Genomic DNA, 20,923 nt, shown 5'->3' with positions numbered 1-20,923 from the left:
ATTGGGTTAGTTAAGAATCCTCTAAAGAGGGGATTAATCCTCACAATTACTAAGTAATTAACATGTAAGATGGCACGAGAGATCCGTTCAACATTAAGACCGAAGCGTCGAAGAAATGGCGGTTCTAAATCAAATTTGCCAAGGTGATACAACATCAACTCCAAGCCCAAAGACAACTACTCCAAATTACCCCGTAGATAACGAACCGGATTCTCGAACATTATGGACTAATGAACAGCCTTTTTTTAATCCTATTATCTAATAAATGTATCGATTTCCTGTTTCAATATCGTGCATAGATCTGAGTTCCAAGAAAGTTTTCCCACCATGGATATCCCGCCGTTTCCCTATTCTCGCTGTTTCGACTTCTCATTATAGATTGATTCCGTGGAAGTAGAGTCTCTGCCCGAAGGTACTAAAGCACCTGCGTTATCTTCATGATTCTTTTCCGCTGTCTTTGAAGCAGTATTATTTTTGTTCGTTTTTTTGAGCTCGTTATTGTGTTGATTGACAGCCACCTTGACGACAAGGTCGTAGAGAGTATTTGAGATTGGGGTGAGCATCGTGGGGGTAAAAAAAGCGTAGGAAGTTGAGGCCGTCGGTATATGGATGCTTAGCGTTTGGAAAAAATTGTTCGAGATATATGGATAGCGGTTGTAGAATATTGCAGATTTTGAGGTTTGGTAACACTTTAATAGAATGGCTTTGGTCAAGTAAAGAACCGATAGAAGCTCCCCTTGAATACTTACCTATTGAGAAGGGCGAGGTCCAGATCCAGACCCACTATCCTGCTGACGTTGTGCCGTCAGTCAAGGATGTTCAGGTGGAGAACATGTCGGTATCTGTCAACGTAATCCCGAATCAGGGAATCTCCGTGTTGTTCACAGTTCCAGCTTGGGAAAACTATTCCCATCAGATTGGAAAATTAAACCCACAGACCACAAACATTTTGATTCATTGGAAAGTGGCAGTGCCATGGATAATAGTTCCATTGTAGGCTTCTACTGAGTAATTAGTCATGTTTTACCATGATTTTCACTCTCCCCACAGTCAGCAGCGAACTCTAGAAATTTTTGATTAGCTAATATCAGGCTTTGATTGGTCGATTCGCTTCCAAGCTCGGACATCAGTCTTGATTAAGTCATCTATAACGACGCTAAGGGAGGGTTTAACCAGTAAAAAACAAGCTTTCCTTGTGCTACATATACTTTACTGGCAATACGGGAAAAAGTAATTATTCCAATGTGTTAGATTTTTGCAACACGCATCCACACGATGAACGGGACTAGCCGTGCATGGCGCTGCGGCTGATATGGTCTGAATACGAGAGCACATGGTACGGCTAAAGATCAAGGCTGCAGAGGAAATGTTTCCCCAGCTTAGAAAGTTTTCTGGTAGTATCATTGCTAACTGGTGAACATTCCAAATAGGAGAACAAGGCCGAGGTACAGGTGATATTAATTACAACACTACTTCCAGCACTCATCCAGCCCCGACCCAAACTTTTATCCTCAGAAGATGCTTCCCCACGATTTTCCGAGTATTGCCAAAGTTCTAGACCAGCAGTTCGTGAGTCCGTATTGAGTTCCCATAGCCAAGGCCCCGGGTATCCTCTAATGAAGATTTCGTCGCCAATTCGGACTACATTTGGATCATCACCACTAAGCTAGCTATCGCCTTCTTCCGCGAAATCAAAATCTCCTATGTCTAGCGCGATATGCGCGGGTGCTCCCACCTGATTGTTGTTCATATTGGTTACGATTGTGTCGGAATCCTCTCTATTGCCTCTCGAAGCCACATGCGCCGAATCTAATTTATCGTCGCTATATCGGGGCCTAGGGCATTCCAATGTCTGGGCGAGCCTGAAGTAATCCTGGAAAAGTTTCTGGCAGTCTCGGATTTGCATACCACGGCGAGGGACGGTTTCTTCTGGCAGCAGATGGCGGGTCACCTCTCTTTTCTCTTCTTCGTGCTCTCGCCCCTGAGCGGTGTTTGATAGCTTCGCCCAAGGAACATTGAACTCTTGCAGACAGTCATCGATGGTGTCTGCGAGTGAATTTTCATCAAGATCTATCTCTTCGGGCGGGCCGATCAAAAAGTGGAGCATTAGGACGAGAACCGATATCTTCGTTGATATCTCCATCGGAAGTATTATAGAGAGGGGTTTCGCTGTTGGAACCGCCGTATACAGGAAGAGGACTAAATTGGTTCGAGACCGCTTGCTGCAGATTTTCAAGATCCATGTTGTATTCCCCGTAACCGAATTTCTGTCTAACTCCAGATATCCAACGAATCCCCGATTTTTGCGACAACCGGGCGCAGTGAAGAATGAGAGACCGATTGGAACTTCATCATCCTCAGCAAAGTCGGATAGGGTTATCGACTGTAGAACGAAATCCCTTCCGGAGCTTGAAACTCAAAACAACGGCCACGGGAATTTGATGGGATGTTGTTTGTGGCTACCACGATACCATCTTCCTCACGCTGTTGACTGGAAGCTTGACTTTTTCCGCTTGCCGTTCGTACTAGAGGAATATCTGCTGCTTCACCGAGGATTTCGGATATTTGACGAGAGGTGTTACCATGATACCCAGCTATTGGATGATGAAGATTTCTAACGGGTAGCGAAATACGACCCGTTATTCTCAGATTTGAAGTTGGGGAATCATTCTCTGCGGCTTCAAGTGCTGGGAGTAACCTCTTCGTCCCCTCGAGAATACTTGTTGATGGCCGTTCTATGCCGTCAAAGGAATCCTCGGTACTATCTTCTAGTGAAAGATTTAGGAGATCGGGTTCGACCGGTTTTGGGTTTATTGGTAGAAAATAGGCGTTTGAGAAACTGAGGGAGGCTATGAGCACCCATGTAGTATATGGCGGCCACATCATATATCGTGGGATTCCTCGATTATGTAGATCTTGGAAGACTGATGGATCATGGGTGTAGCATTCCGAACTCCATGTACGGCCTCCCACGAGGTGGTAATTTTTGAGATTAATTGCGTCGATACGGACTAGCCCTTCGAAACTTAAAACGCAACAACAAGAGGAGGCTTTGAACGATCGTAGAGGTTAGCATGTTTGAGTTAAATAGAATTTAAACCGACCAGTCAGGTTTAAACCCGTGCTGCACATATATGATGCATCTCCCTAAGGGCTTACATGTATACATGGCTTCCATAATTTCCTAGAAAAGTGAACATCCGCCTGAACAAGTCTAATTACCTAAACTTGAGACTACACCTTCCAGATTCCACTGAAAAGCCAACCAGTACGTACGGAGTAGTACATCTGAATCTGGAATCTGTGGTGACACGAGAACGTGAAGACGGAAGTTTTCCAGAACTCTCGAAGAGGAAAAAGACCCAATCGGGAACGGTTCTTCGCGATTCACATTAGCCGTTTCTGACCCTAGACGTCAACCATGTCAACGAGCGAAATGAAAGTTTTACCCGGTAAAAAAATTGACCATCTCAAAAAAGAAGGTTGGATATGACCAGTAGGCGATTTGAACGCCTAGCCTTTCGATTGCCATCAGCTTTGGAAACTGTCTGGAGTCGAACGCGCTACCGTTGCGCCAACCAGTCTTGACTTGTTGAGGGTGCGGAAAAGTTTGTTTCTGTTAAGCCTGGAGGCGGAAAATGTGTTGTAGGTGGATGGAGACGCAACACTTTGTCATACTTTGGGATTTTTGGAGGTCAAAATTGGGAGGGCTATCTACAGCTTAAAGCACTTTGCATTCAAAAGTTTTCTGCAGATTATATTTATGCGGGAACACTGGCCAATTAGCTGCCTGCTATAATTTTATAGGGCCAGTTCTGAGATTATATACTTCCTGACTACCCGCGGTGTTATAATTATCGAAAATGAACTTGATACAGCAGAGTTTTGGCGACAGCTACCGCGCGGAGCTGTACTAATTCAATCGAAACTCGCCTTGGGGTATGGTTTGCGAGACAACGGAAACTAAAGTAGGCTATAGATGCATAGGAGGATGAGTAGGAGGAGCATTCGAAGAGAATAATACTTTAGATAAGTGCCGTTGGGCCTTCTTCTACACAACCTTTGGCCTAGCTTTTTATAGCTCGTATTCAGTTATACAAAGCGGGTCCTTCCAGGAGCTTCGATGTCTCCGGAGCCGGTCCTAATTCCGGTGGTTGTTTTATTAGTCCTACTCCCAACCTTTAATTGTCTACTTGCAAAACGTCTCAACTGCGTTGGAGTTTATCTTCTCCCGAATATTGAATCACCTCTGGATCTCATCATCTGGGGTTTATGAAATAACAGTCAGTCTCTTTCAGTTGCTTAGTTAATTAGCTTTACAGTCACGGTAAAGCCTATTAAGGTGCCAGGTTGGCTCGTCTTTAAGATCATCCGCTTCCTCATATACAAAATCTGTTCCATCACACTTAGCAGTTGCATTAACGTACACATCAATTTCTTTCAAAGCGCCTCTACCCTGCCGACCGCACTCTTGTACCTCCCCAAACTCCACCTCCACTTGCTTTCTACATGTGACACATCTCGCTATTGTTATTACTTTTCTGCACACTGATGATAACCGCTGGTTACAAAAATGTATGATGGCTGAGAGAGGTAGTACGGTTTTGTTCTGATCTATCGGATGGCTGTTCACGGCTGTGACCAGAATGTATAGTAGTGTATAGTAGTCCTTAGAGTTTTCTCCGAACCTGTAATATCCTAGATCGATGTTGAAAGGTGTACTAGGAATTTAGTCTCAAGGCTAGACGCTAACCAGCCGCTAGGAATTGATGAGGGCGATTGCGAAACTTTAGTTCCTTGAATAGTTCAAATGAAGCCCGAGGGAGCTTCCTCCTAGGAATTCAATATAGCCGAGATGAAATTGTCATGGATAATCAATCATACATGTTTAAAATTATTTATAGCATCTCGACCTGATGATTTCTGATCGATATGTTGTAATTTTCGTGTTGTCTAACAAATCCGTAGGGAAGCCAGAATGTGTTGAGGCCAGCAACACAGGAGCAAGCACCGTCACCCACTCACGTGGCCATGGTTACACGGCAACAACACGTCTTCCTGTGCGGCTTCTGTTGACGACATAAACACCATGCGACATAAACACCATGCGAAAGCTTTAACGACCTCGACGACCAAATGATCATGACTTCCCTCCAAAACTTCATTAACCGGCGCGCTACCTCTCGCAATACGGCGACACGTTCCGAGTCGCCTGTCAAACAGCACCCATCGACTTTTCCCAATGGTCCTTCGCATATACCTCTAGCTTCCACGCGTGTGCCTTCTAGAAGTTCACGAGGCGCACCGGCAGCAGAACTACGAGACGACTCTGACGAATTCAAGGATTCTGAGATTCTTTCTTTAGAGAATCAGGATAGTGATGGGTATGATGACGATGATGACGATAGGAGCGAACGGGACGATAATGGCGAGTTTTTACACGACTTTAATAGGGAGGAAGTTGGTGGGCGGTATCTTTTGAATACCCATCATAACGGCGCTGCCATAAATGCACCATTGCAAAGGAATGGTGGTACCACTGGAGGAGGAGGAAGTGATGTATACCGTTGGCAGAAGAATGTTGTGCCAGCGAATGATGTCATGTCATCAGATGAAGAATCAGATGGTCGAGTTACACCGAGAATCCGGATTGCGGACGAGCCACCAGTATCCATAGCAGCTAGTGAACGTGCACGCACGCCGCCGAATAGGGAAGATTCGGACCTGGCGAACGATCAGTTGCAACAGGAGCAGTTCTATACTTCAATTGAGTTTGAACCTCCAATCGAAGAGGTACCGCTTCCGTCGACATCAGATGGGGTGGAAGATGGACGAAACGATATCAATGCCCTGAAAGGAAGCCAATCTTGGGAGGAAATTGACCGGGAATATTCGCAGCATCACAAGGCAACGGTCATGCCAGTACGTTTCAATGTATCCGGCCTGTTCGAGGCTCTTAAAGAAATGGGCGTGCCAATTCGCGGAACAGAAAGATTAGTTCTTCAAGGTTGGTATTTTCACCATTTGCTCCTTTCCGCCGAATATAGCTAACGGCACTGTTAGATACCCTAAGCCACTACAAATTATTTTCAATCCACAATCCGACTCTACCATACCAAATCTTGATACCATATACCCCATCCAACCCTTCGGAACCTACAAAAATGCTATCTGAGATCGCTACGATATCTTTCATACGCCGAACTTCTCCCTCAATACCCACACCTGAAATCGCATATCACAATCTCGACCCTTCAAATGCTTCTAGAGTCCCGTTTATGGTTATTAGAACACTAAGGGGTCGTAGCGTCGTATCACTCGAAGGTGGAATACCCTCTGCTTTGAAAGACAGAAAACGCTCGGCTTCATTGCTAGATGGCCTAGCGAGAATGCAATGCCAAATCATGAGGTCGACAACTGCTTCAAATTCATTAAACGTTGATCGAATCGGGAATATCTACTTCAAAATGGAAGCTAAAAAACCGAAACAAACATTTACTTTGGGCCCATTCCTCGGGACAGACGAAGACTCGAGCCAGGACCCGGAAGCCTCAGCACCAGTTACAGAGCTGGCCGATCTTTGTCTTCAAGTTTTCCAATCAGCAGAGACAAGTTCCTTGTCGTTAGCCGCTGGAGGGAATAACGGAAGGTACAAAGAGATCCGAACTGTGAAGCGACGACTGGCTGGTTTGCTTGGTTTACTGCCGTCAGTGCCAGAGGCATACTCTCAGCTCACGCTATTCCACAATTCCCTGAGCATTGGAAACATTCTGATCGACCCAGCAACGAGCGCTATTACTTGTGTCCTTGGTTGGAGGGACGTCTACACCATCCCATTCGCCCTTACTCCCGTCTATCCAGTAGAGCTGTATCCTACGAACTCGGAATGGAGATTATGGAGCGGATCAGACGATGCCGGTATATCCGGGGTCGATAGATACTGGGGACTAAGGAGCATTTACGAGACAAGGATGGCAAAGTACGACGCTAGATTCGCTGGAGATGTCTGGGATGATGAAGAAGTTGGTGGGTGGTTGAGAGTGTGGGAAGTAGTTAATGGGGGAGTTGAAGGGTGGGTGAAGCGTAGGGGATGGATTGAGGGAGAACTAGAAAGATTGAGAAGACTCTGAACTTCCATATCTTTGTTTCATTCTAGTCGATTGTATAGCTCGACTACTTTGATTGCATTGCGGTGATTATTGTAAAGCATTTGTGAGGCGTTAAGGTTCGGCGGGCGTTCTAATATACTTTAGTATATATCCTAGGCACTAGCCATAGCTAAAACATAATACATCTCAAGGAATTTCGTTCAACGGGTATCATTAAAAGTCGTAAATACCTAGGTGAGGTATTCAAGAAATCCCTAAATCTAGCGCTAAACAAACATCCATCTATTCATACAGAGTACTCGAAGATCCATATCATGGAGGTTACCGCTTATTTGGATCAACTGGCAATTCCATTACCGGTAACTCGATCGGAGGTCCGCCATGCGGTTTCAATATACCGTTCCCGTTCAGCTCCATTATCTCTGGTCTTGGAGGAAAGGCATCAACCTCCACCGCGTACGCTCTGTCTGTCGGTACTTCTCCAATTCCAGCCCTCGGCGGCGGTGGAGGCGGTTCCGCGAACGGTAAACCAGGAAGATTCCTTACCCTATTTTTCCTTCTGAAATATAACCATGCCAAGGCTCCGATCACTATGATCACACCGGCGATTACGCCTCCTGCGATAGCGCCGGGACTCGCTTTTTTCCCTCCTGAAGCGCTAGTTTCTGTTGGTGGTATAGTGGTTTCCGTGCCTGTTGGCGATGAGGATGTAGTCGTCGCTGGAGTGGTTATGGCGAATAATTCTGCCATTGTGGGCGCTGCGAAACCTTGCGGTGGTTCTATCATTGTTGCGCCTCCTGACGAACTATTTATTCCCCGCCTTGTCAATGTCTTTTATCCGAAAGATCACGTTACACGTATAGAAAAGAAGTTACTTACTTGCCACCAATCGCCTGGTATACCGGCTCCGGTATGGTATAATCCCGCAGAGCCGGATCATAATCAATTATCCACTCTCTTTCAGTCAAATCATACATAAACAGTGCATTCTGCTGTGTATCACAGTTTGCTGTATCTCCACCTACCAAACTCCTTCCGCCAAATATCGTGAAGAATCTATTATTGACCACGTCGCATGAAGGTTGTAATCTAATGCCTGGGCCGGGCAAAAAGTCTGGACTCCGCTCTTCTAATTGGATCCATGTGAAAGACGGTAATGAAAGCGCAAAAATATCGGACGGATGTCCTTCTCCAAAGCCACCGAAAACCAGAATTTGCGTGCTAGTTCCATCCTGCGCTTTTATCACTGTGGCGCAGAAGTGACCGCGCGGGATAGGTGGTGAACCGTTGGTTCGCTGTCGGTACCAGTTATCTGTTTCTGTATCGTGGATAAATATCGTTTCCATAGACAATGGCGTCCCATTCAATGTTCCACCAAAAACAATTCCCAAAACCTTTCCAGTTGTTGTCGTAAACGGAACCGCGGCTCCTACACTATCGAAGTTACCGTAGGGAGTCGTTTGATTCGTCCAGGATTGCTGAACTGCATCGTAGGTCAAGATTTGATTCCAGTCGCCCCCTCCATCACCAACAACAGCGCCGCCGTAGATATAACCCTTCCGCTTAACCGGATCAAAAAACCTACGAAGCGAAAACGTCTGCCCAGTCTGTCCCAAAAACGGCGTATCTATCTCCTCCCACGTTTCAAACGAATCATTCGCAGAATTATACCCCCCCGTCCAAGACTTTCCGGGACGACCGAAAGAAACTAAATTCGCATCTCGAATAACACCACCGGACCCTTCAATCGTAGCACCACCTTGTGTATATATTATTGTTGAACCTTCAGGATCCCACCAGAATGATGCGCCTTGGTTGTCGGGGATGTTGACGGGGACTATGGAGGGTGGGAGGATTGTGGTTACTGAGGCGGTTTGATTTAGGTTGAAGGGTTCGTTTAGGTCAATTACTCGGATCCATGGGGACGAGGCGACGCGGGTTGTACCATTTTCGATGACGGGGGCGTAGCCTGTTGTTATGTAGAGTTTGTTGTCGATTAAGAGAGCTTGAAGGTAGAAATAGTTAGTTAGAGTTTGAAGCTAGCATAGTCGGGTGAGATATGTCTTATATACTTGAATGTCCGCTGATAGCGCAAAAGTTGTCTATGGGGTCTAGCAGGTATGGTGATCTTGTCGTCATCCTTGCTGAGTTGAATAATCCTCTTTCTTGAATTTCGAAATCGGATGTCTCGAGATCGTGCAATACATGCACGAGACTCGGGGGATTTTCACGGGTCCGTTGAAATAATTAAAAATAATAGAAATTGTGCCGATTAAACGCCCCGATTGAGGCGGTTTAACGAAACGAGTGTGTTATTGATTTCAAGACAGAATGAAGAAAGGAAAGGAAAGCCTAAGAACAAGATGAAAATGGCGATTTAGCTCTGTAAGACCCACTTGGGGCCTAATTAATCGCGGCTCAAACCCATGGAACTAGGCCATGGCCAAGGCGCCTTTTTCTCCAACCTCAAGACAGAGAATTTTCGTCTTGTTCGTACCCTGTCAAGTAGATCGATATCTATTTCGGTTGAACCCTTGCCAGCAGCCAACAGAACCCGCAAAAGGTTGACAGGGGTACCCCGGTTTGTAATTCTAAACCGCTTTTCTGGCCCGATACTGTGCCTCGTTTGACAAATTCAAAATAGGAACTGTAGATGCATCATGGCCAGCAATACATAGGGGGTAGACATTGCAAGATATTATAGAGACTATTTGCGAAATTTGTTTTATCTTCAAGAGACGGTAGAGAGTACGGAATATGAATGCGGACTCTCTTCATTGCGCTGTACCGGTACTCGCATCCTCTTCGGACATTACATAAGACTTGTCCCGGCGTTTCTCCGCCTGTGCCTGGCTGAATTTTTTGTGTTTCGAAACTCTTCAAAGTGTCCATATATAGTAGGTCAGGTCTCCCAACTGCCGAAATGTCAGCATTGGTTTTAATTGCCTACGATGCGGCATGATGGCTGTATTCATGGATTAGAAAATCTTTTGATAAGCAGCGAAGGATACGACAACGCAATTACGCGTGAAGGAGAATTATGTGAAGTTATAGGAATTCGTTACTCGGCTCTTAAAAGGATATTTAATTTATTACTTAGATACTAGACAGGAAGCATGCATATGACAGATCGAAAGAGATTATGGTTAGGCTCGCGGGACTTCCGATGTTCGTATTTGTAACCTCGCAACACAATAATAATGAAATCCAACGCCTCATATAGATTGGAGACCATAACATAAAAGGTCTGGTTACGAGACTGCGCGCATCAGTTGATATCAGGATCAGGGGCCGACATGGATCTATATATGTAGGCAAATAGTTGGGTATTCGCATGGGATACTACACGACGCGATACCATGGAAACTAAAGGGCACGGACCGGGTTGTTTAAAAATGATGCACTTCATAGCGGCATGGCGTCTACCAGATACAGCTTCTGGAAACAAAACAAGCGAACCCCAGAAGATTTTGAGATGAGGAAACTTGAAAGAGCGAATGCGGCATATGTAAAACAATTACGAAAACGTGATTGTGTCTTTTGGAAGGTATCGATAACTTCGGGGTACCGAATGGATCCTCGAACCGGAGCCTCGATCAACTAGGGGCTTGTTAGGCTGCCAAAAGCGGCAGCGGCAGCGAATGTTGTAAGGACAGCATCTCTCCTGCTCTTATATTGTTTTACGAGATGAGTTTCTAACCGGCCTGAGTACCTGCAGTTAGTATTCCCAGACAGTGGCTAGGGCGCCTATTTTGAGGATACCATTCTTAGTGTTAGGGACCCAGTTCCCGGAGAAGAGGTCTGTAGAATCGGTCGAAGCACAGACTTCACTTCAGGAATCGTCAGTTCTGCGCAACGTGCTATCGATTTAGATGGTAATGGTATCACCAAGGAATGGGCGGTTATTAGTGATAGAAACCTTCCATTTTCGGCTCTCCTTCACTTGTATGCATAATCTAGCTCGTATACATCCATTGGAAACTCCCAATAAACCCACCGTCCATAACATCCTGAATCATAAACGGCGAAAACTCCGTCTCCCTAATATCTCTCAACGTCCCCGCCGGACTAACAACCTTCACAACCTCCCCTCCATCCTCTTTCAACATCTTCTTCAACACTATTACTATCATTCGTCTTCCTCTTCATTGGAGTTGCATATGGATCTGAACCCAAAGCAAAGTTTATGGTGGGGTGATTGAATGGAGAATTGTATGGGTTTGAGTTAGTAGAAATCCTCGCCTGCCATTGGTTGGGGAGTTGAAGGTAAGAAGCTCTCAAGTTGGGAGCGGATTGCTGAAACCTCGAGTCGGCTGTCACTGCAGATACTCGTTGGTTTCAGAGATATAAGGCATCGTGCTGTTTTTGGTAAGCATTTGCATAGCATCTGTGCTCCCTCTCTTCGGCGGCTTTGGAAATAGAAAAAGGTAGTTTTGAATGGAAGCTCTATTGTCAGGATTAGTGGAAGAATGGACGGATGTAGATGAACGGCGAGAAGGGCTTTAATTAATTCGCAGTCAGGAAGGGTGCCGGACATTCCGAGAAGGGTTCCCGTGAGTGTGTCGTCGCTGAGGAAGACGGGATCGTAGTGTTTGTTCATCCTTAGTTTTATTATTGTCGAAGCGGTGATAGTTTGTTAGTGTATCATCATCTAAGAGTGTTCTATCTTAGCCTTAGGCGGTCATTGTCGAAGAGGCCCTGGAACTCTGCCATTAGCATTCACGTTCAACAGCGTTGTTGTTATTATACTTTGGACTAGAAAGACCGAGGCTATGCTTGCTTACGCTTCCTGTGAATCGTCCTCCGAAGAACCCAGAGCTGATTTTGAGTCTAGCAGGCATCTGTTCGCTCTTAACTCTTTGTTTGAAAGGGATTGTGATACTAAAAATTTTTTTTCTAGGTTCTTTTTTAAACACACCACTTGCAACATCGGATGTAGAAGTTGGCCAACGAGACTGCATCGTCTCTCGAACTTGAAGGCCAATGCTATCTCTACTAGTGAATGGCTCCACTGGAAGGACCTTTGTAATTTTAAGCGGTTGAGGAGCGATATCAGGATCACCAAACTTGGCGAAAGTACGCTTTGGAGTAGCATCTTGGCTACCACTGCCAGATGAAGAAGACAAAATCAGGCGATCTACTGACTTTCTGGCAGCATGTTTCTTCAATTTTTTTCTGTCTCTATTCTTAATATGCTTTATTTCTTTCGCTGGAACCGAGGGGGTCGGCGTCCGTGGTCGTGGAGTAGCCGGCATGGCTAGTAATGGTCGGTTAGAATGGTGTTTCTCGTGTCCGCTAGTCGCTAGCTACACGATCTCAAATTAGCAGATGACCTGGTAAATGCATATTGGGCAGCTGAGCAATGCGAGAAGAGAAGAGAAGATAATGATGCACTATTGATTATACAGACGGAAGAACGGTTGAGACTTACCTATTTGGGGGGGTAGTTAGGTAGCTAGTGCGGTAGAGGGATGGTATGACGAAGGCGATGGATGGATGAGGTTGATGGTAGGTGGTTAGGTGGACGTCAGAGCTGGCTTGGTGACGTCCCATATAGACGCTCTCCAACACTTCAAGTCTCCCTATAGCCTACTATCTCCAAGAACTACAATCGTCACTAAACTCTAGCTCTACGAGACAAAGCTCTAGATATCTACCTTCCACTCAAGCACCTATGAAGTTATATCAAAGGTCCATACATCCTACATTTTATTGTCAATGTTGGCCCTGAAGCCAACATCGATATTACCTGCGGAACAGTATCTACCGAAATTCCTAGCTCTTCAGCATTATAGTGAGTATCATTACTGCTCCATGGGCTGTTCTACGGACTAACAAGTATAAGTGAATTAATATAGGGGCTGAATGAGTGTCATTACTCTGTCGCGCCCGACGCCGTGGTAGCAAATTCACCTATTAAATTAGGGACCGAAGCCAAAGAACTCTTCAACAAGGTGTTCGACACTGACAGAGCCTAGGACCTGTTGATCCAAATGGCAGTCCCTGGTCAATACAGATGTTGGTAGTTCCCAATCCCCAAACCATCATTCGCCTCTAATAGATTCTTCCTGATAGCTTTGATGCAGATCTATCAATTAGCAAATTAAACTAGGAACCAGGGCTACTGCCTAGCATAATGGGAAAATAAGCACTTTCCAAAGCTGCTTGAAGACACCCCCCAAAGGAATTCGCCCGTACTAAAACCTGTAAAACATCTTGCATTATAAAGACATTACCAAAAACTCGTCAAAGCCACACAAGAAGCACACAAGAATAGTCCCCGAGACTAACAAGAAGGGTTCCCCGAGATTATTCAATGCCTCAAGCAGAATGTGACATTATATTCACACTTGTGGCCAACCAGCGCTGGGTACGAGACTGACTATATACCATAGGAATTCCGGCACAGGTTCCAGGACTCTATTACGTCTTCGAGGCGTCTTAAAGGCGCTATAAAAAGGCTTTATTGTTGCGGAGCCTAATTTAACACCGACTTTTGTTGGTAATTGGCATAGAAAACACAATATTTCTCCCTACGGTATATACGTATCTACCATACGGTTTTTGTTTAGTTTCTCGGGTTAAGTCTAAAAGTTTAATAAATTAATGACACTGGTTTGATTGATTTGAGCAGCTTAGGTCATATACGGAGACTCGAAGTTGATGGGTCGGATTGCAAGTTAACTTTACGAGCAACTTCTATAGTTCTACGGTGTTGGGTAGTAATTATATGCAAAACTCTTGATAATGCTATGCTATGCTATTACTATTTATCAATCTATTAAATTACAAAATAAATGAATGTAAGTAGTAGGATACTAGTTAGAAGTACATACGCCAGTAAGTAAAGACCGACTCCACCATCCCATCAAAACCACCAATATCATGTTAACTAACATACAAGAAGCTTCAGAAACAAAAGGAACGATAAAGTAAGCGATTAAACATCAATCCTAAAATTATCCTCCAAGAACGTCCCAATATCATACCTAAAAATCTCATACTCCACCCCCGCTTCTCCAACCCCCACCAACCCCGCACTAGCACTTGCCGTCCCCCTTATCAACGCATCCGCATGAAGCCCCACACACATATCCAACCCACTAGCCCCCGGACACTTACTAAGTGCATCCAATCTCACCTCAGCATTAACCGCCGGAAACTGCACCGTAACATCCGCATTCCCATTTGCCAACCCATTAAGCACATCAACGGTCATCCCAATCCTCGGTCCAACCCACGCAGTAACCTTAGCATCCTGTACACCCCAGGGGGAAACTCCATTTACAAAATTCGGTTCCAAGTATGAGATTTCTGGAACAACGTCGCCGGTGAGAACGGGGAGTTTGGTTAGGAGGTTGTAACCGACTGAGAATGTCTTCCATTTCCCTGAAAATCCGATGTGGCGGATTTGGAACGCGGATTTGATGTCTAGATCTACCGCTGCGATAATTTTTGCGACCGGTTCGATGGTAAGAATCTTGGGGATCTCAACAGCCCACGGAACAACCGAAACCAGCGCAGTCTCTTGACTCCCCGTCCATTCAAAATTCCATCCGACCCCCATATCCAAATTAAACGTAGGATCCACCAAATCAAACCCAACCACCAACCCAACCGTCTGCCAATTCTTAATATCAGCGGAGACAGAGCCAAACAGTTGAACGCCACCGGTAATACCGCAGTAGTTGCAGGTGATTGATGCGCCGAATCTATCTTCGTTGATTTGGAAAAGATTGCTACCGATGAGGTCGTAATCGTATCGGGGGGTAGTAAACCGCTTTGTAGGATGTCCAAGCGAATCAAAAGCGTTTTTGATATCGTTGGCGTATCCCTTGACTGTATTAATCAATCCATCGAGAACTCCCCTAGCCTTAAGTTTTCGACGAAAAGTACTATTCTCTTCATTCGGATCGTTGATATTGAAGGTTCCGAATTCGGCATCAAGCGCGGAAATTGCATCCTTCAACTCGACTTTTGTGACAGCAAGCGTAACCTCCGTAGCGCTTGATCCGGTAACACTAGAAACCTTCCAAAAATTATGCTCCCCTTCATCACCGCAATAATTTCCACCAGCGGTAACAAGCAAAACCCCTTGCCCCCAAGAACTGGCCACCAAATCTCTATACCCGGCTTTGGTAAAATCAAGTTTGATAGTATTCTCCCCACAAACAGGAAACCCATTAATCCCATTCAACAAATCATCAAGATTCACAATATTCGACCCATCAAGCGCTTTATAAGTAACCTGCGCTAGAAAGGCAGTGGTGTTATCCTCCGCCAAACCCCCAAAGAAGACATCCTTTTCCGCAACGGGGGGGATACTATCCTCCACAGCAGCAGTCTGTAACGGAATCGGCCCACCAACAACAGTAGGCAACGGATTCTTAATATCCGTATTAATATCCTCAGTAGACGTCGGATGTGGGGGTATGTAACTTCCAAACGTAATAGACGGTACACTAGTAGTAACAGCAGGAGCAGTGTTAATACAGCTACAAGCACTCGAAAGCCGGGATGTGGAAGAAATGTATTGAGTATTCAACCATGTTGGATAAGGCTGGGAAATGGTGGCGGGGGTGGCGGTGTAGGTGCTACACCAGGCTAAAGCGGATGAGAGATTCGAGGAAGCGCGGAGGTGACGGAGGACGTTGTCTGCTGCACACCCGGTTGGGGCGGCGGAGGCGGAAAGGGCGCCCAGGACCGCTGTTGCGGCGAGGGACGTGGTGAGGCGCATTGTTAATATTAAGCCTCTTAGAGTCTGTAGATAATTGAACGAGAGAAAGAAAAAAATGTTTATTAAAATATTTGGAGAAGAAGATTAATGCTTAAAGTGTATGATGATAGAAAAAGGAGAATGTAAGTCGAGGATATGTGTCGTATTTATCTTCATGTCTTCACTCCTCGAAGCCCTATCTTAAATCTCAACTATATCAAAACCCTCCAACAATGAATTAATCGATCCGACCTCGACGACATCACGCATATCGCTTATTCCACCAAGCCAGCAGCCTGGATACCCTAACCAGTAAAATCCCCCTAAAACCCCCAAAATTAAATCAAGCTTGTCCCACATGCACGCCGCGGAGAAATCTATCGTGTTGTTTTTGTGGTATGTACGCGAGGTCACAGCCTTAAGAGGCTATACCGGATTAGGAACCATTTCGCGACCCAGCATACCCTTCCTAGCTAGCCTTGCGATTCACACCACATCGGCGGCTTTTTTTGTTAGCCGTCTTTTTTTTTTCGTGGGCTTTTGCGAATGAGGCTTAAGGCATCCCAGTTGTTACTATATTCAGAACATTCTGTACGTGCGTCTGAATGAATTGAGAGCTCAGACCATCCATGGTCATGGATCCAACGAATGCTACATCGCTTAGAGGAGTTTTATCCGTAGTCATGGGTTCAATTGTTGGACTGGTTGAATGGGATAAACTCATATGAGATACCAAGATCCGACTCCCACCAGAACTAAACAAACTAGTCTATAAGAGGTACTCGCTTCGAACGTTCCATGCAGAAGGCTTAACCATTGAACCTCGAATTCTTCAAAACCCCGAGATCTCAGCTCGGATTTCTGCGATCGAAAATGGCTGCCTAGATTGTAGATGCAACCTTGTAGGGCCTGGTGATGGTGGTGTCGTTATCGGGTTTTAGTATACGTGCACGTAGTCCATGGGCATTGGATTCCGGGATTGGGATGGCCCAGGATAGGACGTGCTGGAGGCGGAACAGAGAAAATAAAGGTCTTTGGTATGCATATATGAGTTAACAGGATTAGATCTCTAGACTACGCGTATACGAAGAGTTCAGTTACCGAACCATAATACTCAGCTGGAAGCACGGTACGATCGCGGATGCAATGAAGCAACCGATCGATCAATCGGTCCTATCTTATTTCATCGCTCCATTCAAGAAATATTCCAGCTCCTTTAAGCTGTGTAGCACACACATATAGCACTGTACCTGGCGAATACGTACCCAACAACCATACCTGAATACAAAACATACTGTGCCGGAAAGAGGGTGTTTATTGATACGTATTAATACCGATTTTCCATCATAACACGGTACTGTAGCGTTCAATCCGGATTGGAAGGGTGTAAAGGATAAAAGTTTACTGGTAGTTAATTCGGATTATATTAATATATTACAACGGTATTCAAAAATGCAACATTCCTTGCACAGGATACCGCAAAAGTCCGTTCCCAGTGTTACTGCGTATAGTGTATTAATTGCTTAAGTACTTATTATAAGTAGTTTGGTACCAAGACGGGTACTGACCCACCTAAACGAATTTTGTGGACTCGCACCCGGCTTGCTAGACTATAGTATAATTATAAAAAGATCTAAGGCTCTACAAGAAGTATCGTATATATAACAAACTAGCCCAACCAAATACGATACCCTCTATACGCCTATATAGACAATATAAAAAAGAATAAGGGAGGTAAGAGGCAAACTGCCGCCCTTCGATACATGTATACGGTGGTAAAACTCCGAAGTATCGTAGGGCTGGAGCCCGCGCTTTACCCTCCTTATTTCTTCCTTTACCGTCTGTGATATAGTTCGCACTATTCAAGTATATATAAATCTGTAAACCGATGCTGAGAAAAGAAAACGCCTGTAAACCCGCAATCCATTCATAAAGTACCTACGTAAGTAAGTATGTATACCAAATCACTCCCCCTCCGCCCCTTCAAACCTCCTCCCCAAATTCTCCTTAATAGTATCCAACGCCGCCCTGTCCAAATCCAAAAACCTAATCTACACCATCAAACCCATAATTAACACCTCTTCTTGCTCCCCAAAGCGATGATATACGAAGGAAAGAGAATACGAACCGGCACATCCCCACCACCCCCGCCGCCTCCCACTCCCCATAAACCCCTCCCCCCTCCAACCCCGCTTTCCTAACCTCCTCCACCCGTCTCCTCAACTCCTCTCTATCATTCTTCCATAAATCCCACGCCTCATCATCCACAATCACCGCTGCTTCCCCCCCTAACCCCCCGGAAGGCATCCTAACCTCCGGGCTTATAGGCGTATTAGGAACGGACCCCTCGCCAACCTCGCTTTCAAACCTTTTTTGTAAGTTATTTAAGTATTTATCCGTAAAAATACTCCTAACCCAGGAAATCACTTCGATAGGCGACGTCCCCTTCGGGAAATGCGTGGTTCGTTTCTCCTTCTCCCCGTTCCCCCCACCACCGGAGGTACTAAAATTTGAAGATATAGGACTGGTGATAGTGGTGCTAACGAGTTTTACCCCGCCTTTCCTACCAATACTCCCAAACCCCTTCCTTTGACTCATTGTCACCGTCCCTCTTGGCTCGAACCATCCGGAATAACAATCCCTTAAATTCACGGCTCCAGTGTGTGCAGCAGCATACCCTCCCACCCCTCCAAACCCCCGGTTATTCACTATCCCTCCTCTAGATACAAGCGGATGAATCACCACCCCGCCATTACCATTCCAATTCCTGTCGATATCATCATTTCCTGAACTCGTGGCGTGGAGGACGACGAAGGGGGGGACGTCGGGATATTTTGTGGGAAAGGTGATGGTGAAGCGGATTGGAAGGTTTGAGTAGAGGTTACGCGGGGAGTGGAGGAATATTATGCCGTACCAGGTTGTGGGGGTTGTGGGGTGGGGGGTGAGGTAGACGCCGGGGAGGGGGGCGGTGCGGAGGGTTGCGCTGGTTTTGTAAAAGATACGTGTTAGCTGTATAACTACGAACTATATAGTGAACAGGGGGGTTGGAAACGTACAATTCGGTGAGGAGTTGGCGTTCTCGGAAGGATTGGGAGTTTATCATTGTGTATAGGATTATAAGCGGTGGAGGTTTATGATATGGGTTTGGGGATGGAGGACAGCTACTTATGATGGGGCTCCGCGCGTGAGGTGGTGACTTGGCTTGGCAATACAGCCACATTGTTATAAGCTACAGCTATCCGCGTGGATGCACGCTTTATATATACTCGTCGACAAGAAAAAGGAATATCCAGATCTTTACTTTATATCATATGAAAAGACGAGCGAGAACATGATCATTTTAGAATTCGGCAGCTTAATAATATACACGCTTTGTAAGAAATTCATAATGCTCGTTCTCTTCTCTTCCAACTTCTCCACGCTCTTGATCTTGATCTTAACCGCCTTGGGTTAAAACATGAGAGAAAAGGATGATCGATACCACCAAAATTCTAAAGAAAAAAGACAAGGCCGGCGGCCGCGTACATACCCGATAGTTACTAATAATAATAATAACGGTAATAGTAGTTCAAAAAAAGAAAGAACACCAAAAGATGCATCGAATCCATCAACCTCACCTATGCAGCCGGCTTATCCTTATTCTCCCTAGGATTGGGGTTCGGTTGCGATGGCTCGGGCTCCCCAAACAACCTCTCCCTCCCGCACAAAGTCTCATAAGTAAACCACCCAAGCTTATTAGCCTCCTTCCCATTAGTCCAGGCCCCGGCCCTCCGCGGCTCCAGCTTGATCTTCTCAGTCCACTTCGCTCCATCCTCATAATACCACATCCTCGGCCACCAAAGGTCGATAAAATTCTTTGGACCGTTGAAATGTAGCAACGTAGGAATGCGGTTCGAGACTTTATTCCATGCCAAATTCCGCCATTTCCAGGGACTCCTGTTCGGGTTGGGGGATTTGCTGGAGAGGCCGAGGTCTTCGAGGGGAAGTTTTTCGGTTGAGATGGTTTTCGAAAAGGTCGTGGAGGTCCATTCTTCGGATGGATTTCGGATGAAGGCGATGTCGTTGTGGGAGTATGTCATTGTTTGGAAGAGTGTAGAGTAGAAGTCTACGCTCATGGTGTTATCGCCTTTAACCACACGGTCGCCGTATACCTCTGCTAAAATCATTTGGTCGGAATCGACCTCCTGTCCCGCTGCTTCAACCTTTTTCCACGCTTCGTCATAGATCGACCTGACGTGAGCGGCGTATCCGATTATAGTACCGGAATTAACCCATCTCGGCCGGAAATTATCATACTTCTCGCGACGAGACCTCAGGATCGTTTGGCGGTCCGTATCATCCCCGAATACATCGCCTGGTAACGGGGACTGGGGGATAGCAGTACAAGCCGCAGATTTCATATCATTAGGCCAACACTTCTTATCCGCGCCGAACACCACCGGAACACCCAGCTTCAAAAACCGTGATAGCAAAACCTGCAACGGTAATTGAAACCATACATCGAACCCATCGATCATAATAATAATATCATCGTCTCGAGTACGGGTGCTTAGATAATCGTGGAATCCCTTGATCTTTTGAGCGCGGGCGATGGCTTCTTGCCAGTAGGTTTGGTTGTAGTTTATGAGGAACGGGGGTGGGTAGCCATTGACGACAGATGAAAAAAAGGTTTTGCAGAATTTGGCGTTAGGGGAGGTTACGGGGATGAGCAGGTGGATCCGTCGGTCGTAGTCTTCTTGGTTGAAGAGGGTTAGGTCGTGGGAGGAGACGGATGGGTGGAGCCATGGGCGGGCTAGGTCTTTTAGGTAAACGGTGCTCTATATCACCACTATCGTTAGCTACCCCTACCACCATGCTTTGAAGGTGACAGAGATGGGAGAAAACTTACACTCGAATGTGAGAAGAAGAAGATGGCAAGAAAGGAGAGGAGCACAGCTCCGAAGATGATCTTGCCTCTGCGGTGACCAAACATGGCCAGGCAGTACCCCTGAGGGTTGTTCATGATCCCCTCGAATTCTCGGGAGGCCTACTCCCGGCTACGACCTTAAGAGAGCGAGGTGAAAGTATCGGGAAGGGAGCGGGACCGGGACCGGGGCGT

The 20,923-nt window shown here is 45.8% G+C and overlaps 6 protein-coding genes across 6 annotated transcripts; 1 reads left to right on the top strand and 5 right to left on the bottom strand.

The window, feature by feature from the left end:
* Positions 1-1,666: 1,666 nt before the first annotated feature.
* On the bottom strand, positions 1,667-2,883 carry DFL_001490 (uncharacterized protein; the record flags this gene model as incomplete). The annotated part of the gene is made up of 2 exons (XM_067630116.1): positions 1,667-2,383; positions 2,527-2,883. The coding sequence occupies 2 exons, from the start codon at positions 2,881-2,883 to the stop codon at positions 1,667-1,669; spliced, it is 1,074 nt and encodes a 357-aa protein (XP_067492792.1).
* A 2,253-nt stretch (positions 2,884-5,136) lies between these two features.
* Positions 5,137-7,130, top strand: DFL_001489 (uncharacterized protein; the record flags this gene model as incomplete). Its single annotated transcript, XM_067630114.1, has 2 exons — positions 5,137-6,007; positions 6,064-7,130. The coding sequence occupies 2 exons, from the start codon at positions 5,137-5,139 to the stop codon at positions 7,128-7,130; spliced, it is 1,938 nt and encodes a 645-aa protein (XP_067492791.1).
* A 300-nt stretch (positions 7,131-7,430) lies between these two features.
* On the bottom strand, positions 7,431-9,248 carry DFL_001488 (uncharacterized protein; the record flags this gene model as incomplete). Its single annotated transcript, XM_067630113.1, has 3 exons — positions 7,431-7,914; positions 7,989-9,114; positions 9,182-9,248. 3 exons carry the CDS (start codon positions 9,246-9,248, stop codon positions 7,431-7,433), a joined length of 1,677 nt encoding a protein of 558 aa, XP_067492790.1.
* A 4,801-nt stretch (positions 9,249-14,049) lies between these two features.
* DFL_001487 (uncharacterized protein) lies at positions 14,050-15,846 on the bottom strand (the record flags this gene model as incomplete). Its single annotated transcript, XM_067630112.1, has 1 exon — positions 14,050-15,846. One exon carries the CDS (start codon positions 15,844-15,846, stop codon positions 14,050-14,052), a length of 1,797 nt encoding a protein of 598 aa, XP_067492789.1.
* Positions 15,847-17,789: 1,943 nt separating this feature from the next.
* DFL_001486 (uncharacterized protein) lies at positions 17,790-18,928 on the bottom strand (the record flags this gene model as incomplete). The annotated part of the gene is made up of 3 exons (XM_067630111.1): positions 17,790-17,871; positions 17,954-18,808; positions 18,882-18,928. 3 exons carry the CDS (start codon positions 18,926-18,928, stop codon positions 17,790-17,792), a joined length of 984 nt encoding a protein of 327 aa, XP_067492788.1.
* Positions 18,929-19,442: 514 nt separating this feature from the next.
* On the bottom strand, positions 19,443-20,827 carry DFL_001485 (uncharacterized protein; the record flags this gene model as incomplete). Its single annotated transcript, XM_067630110.1, has 2 exons — positions 19,443-20,642; positions 20,714-20,827. 2 exons carry the CDS (start codon positions 20,825-20,827, stop codon positions 19,443-19,445), a joined length of 1,314 nt encoding a protein of 437 aa, XP_067492787.1.
* Between the last annotated feature and the right edge of the window lie 96 nt (positions 20,828-20,923).

This window comes from Arthrobotrys flagrans (assembly GCF_004000055.1).
Source record: "Arthrobotrys flagrans strain CBS H-5679 chromosome Unknown unitig_3, whole genome shotgun sequence".
Taxonomy (NCBI): domain Eukaryota; kingdom Fungi; phylum Ascomycota; class Orbiliomycetes; order Orbiliales; family Orbiliaceae; genus Arthrobotrys; species Arthrobotrys flagrans.
This window is presented reverse-complemented; position numbering and strand designations above follow the sequence as displayed.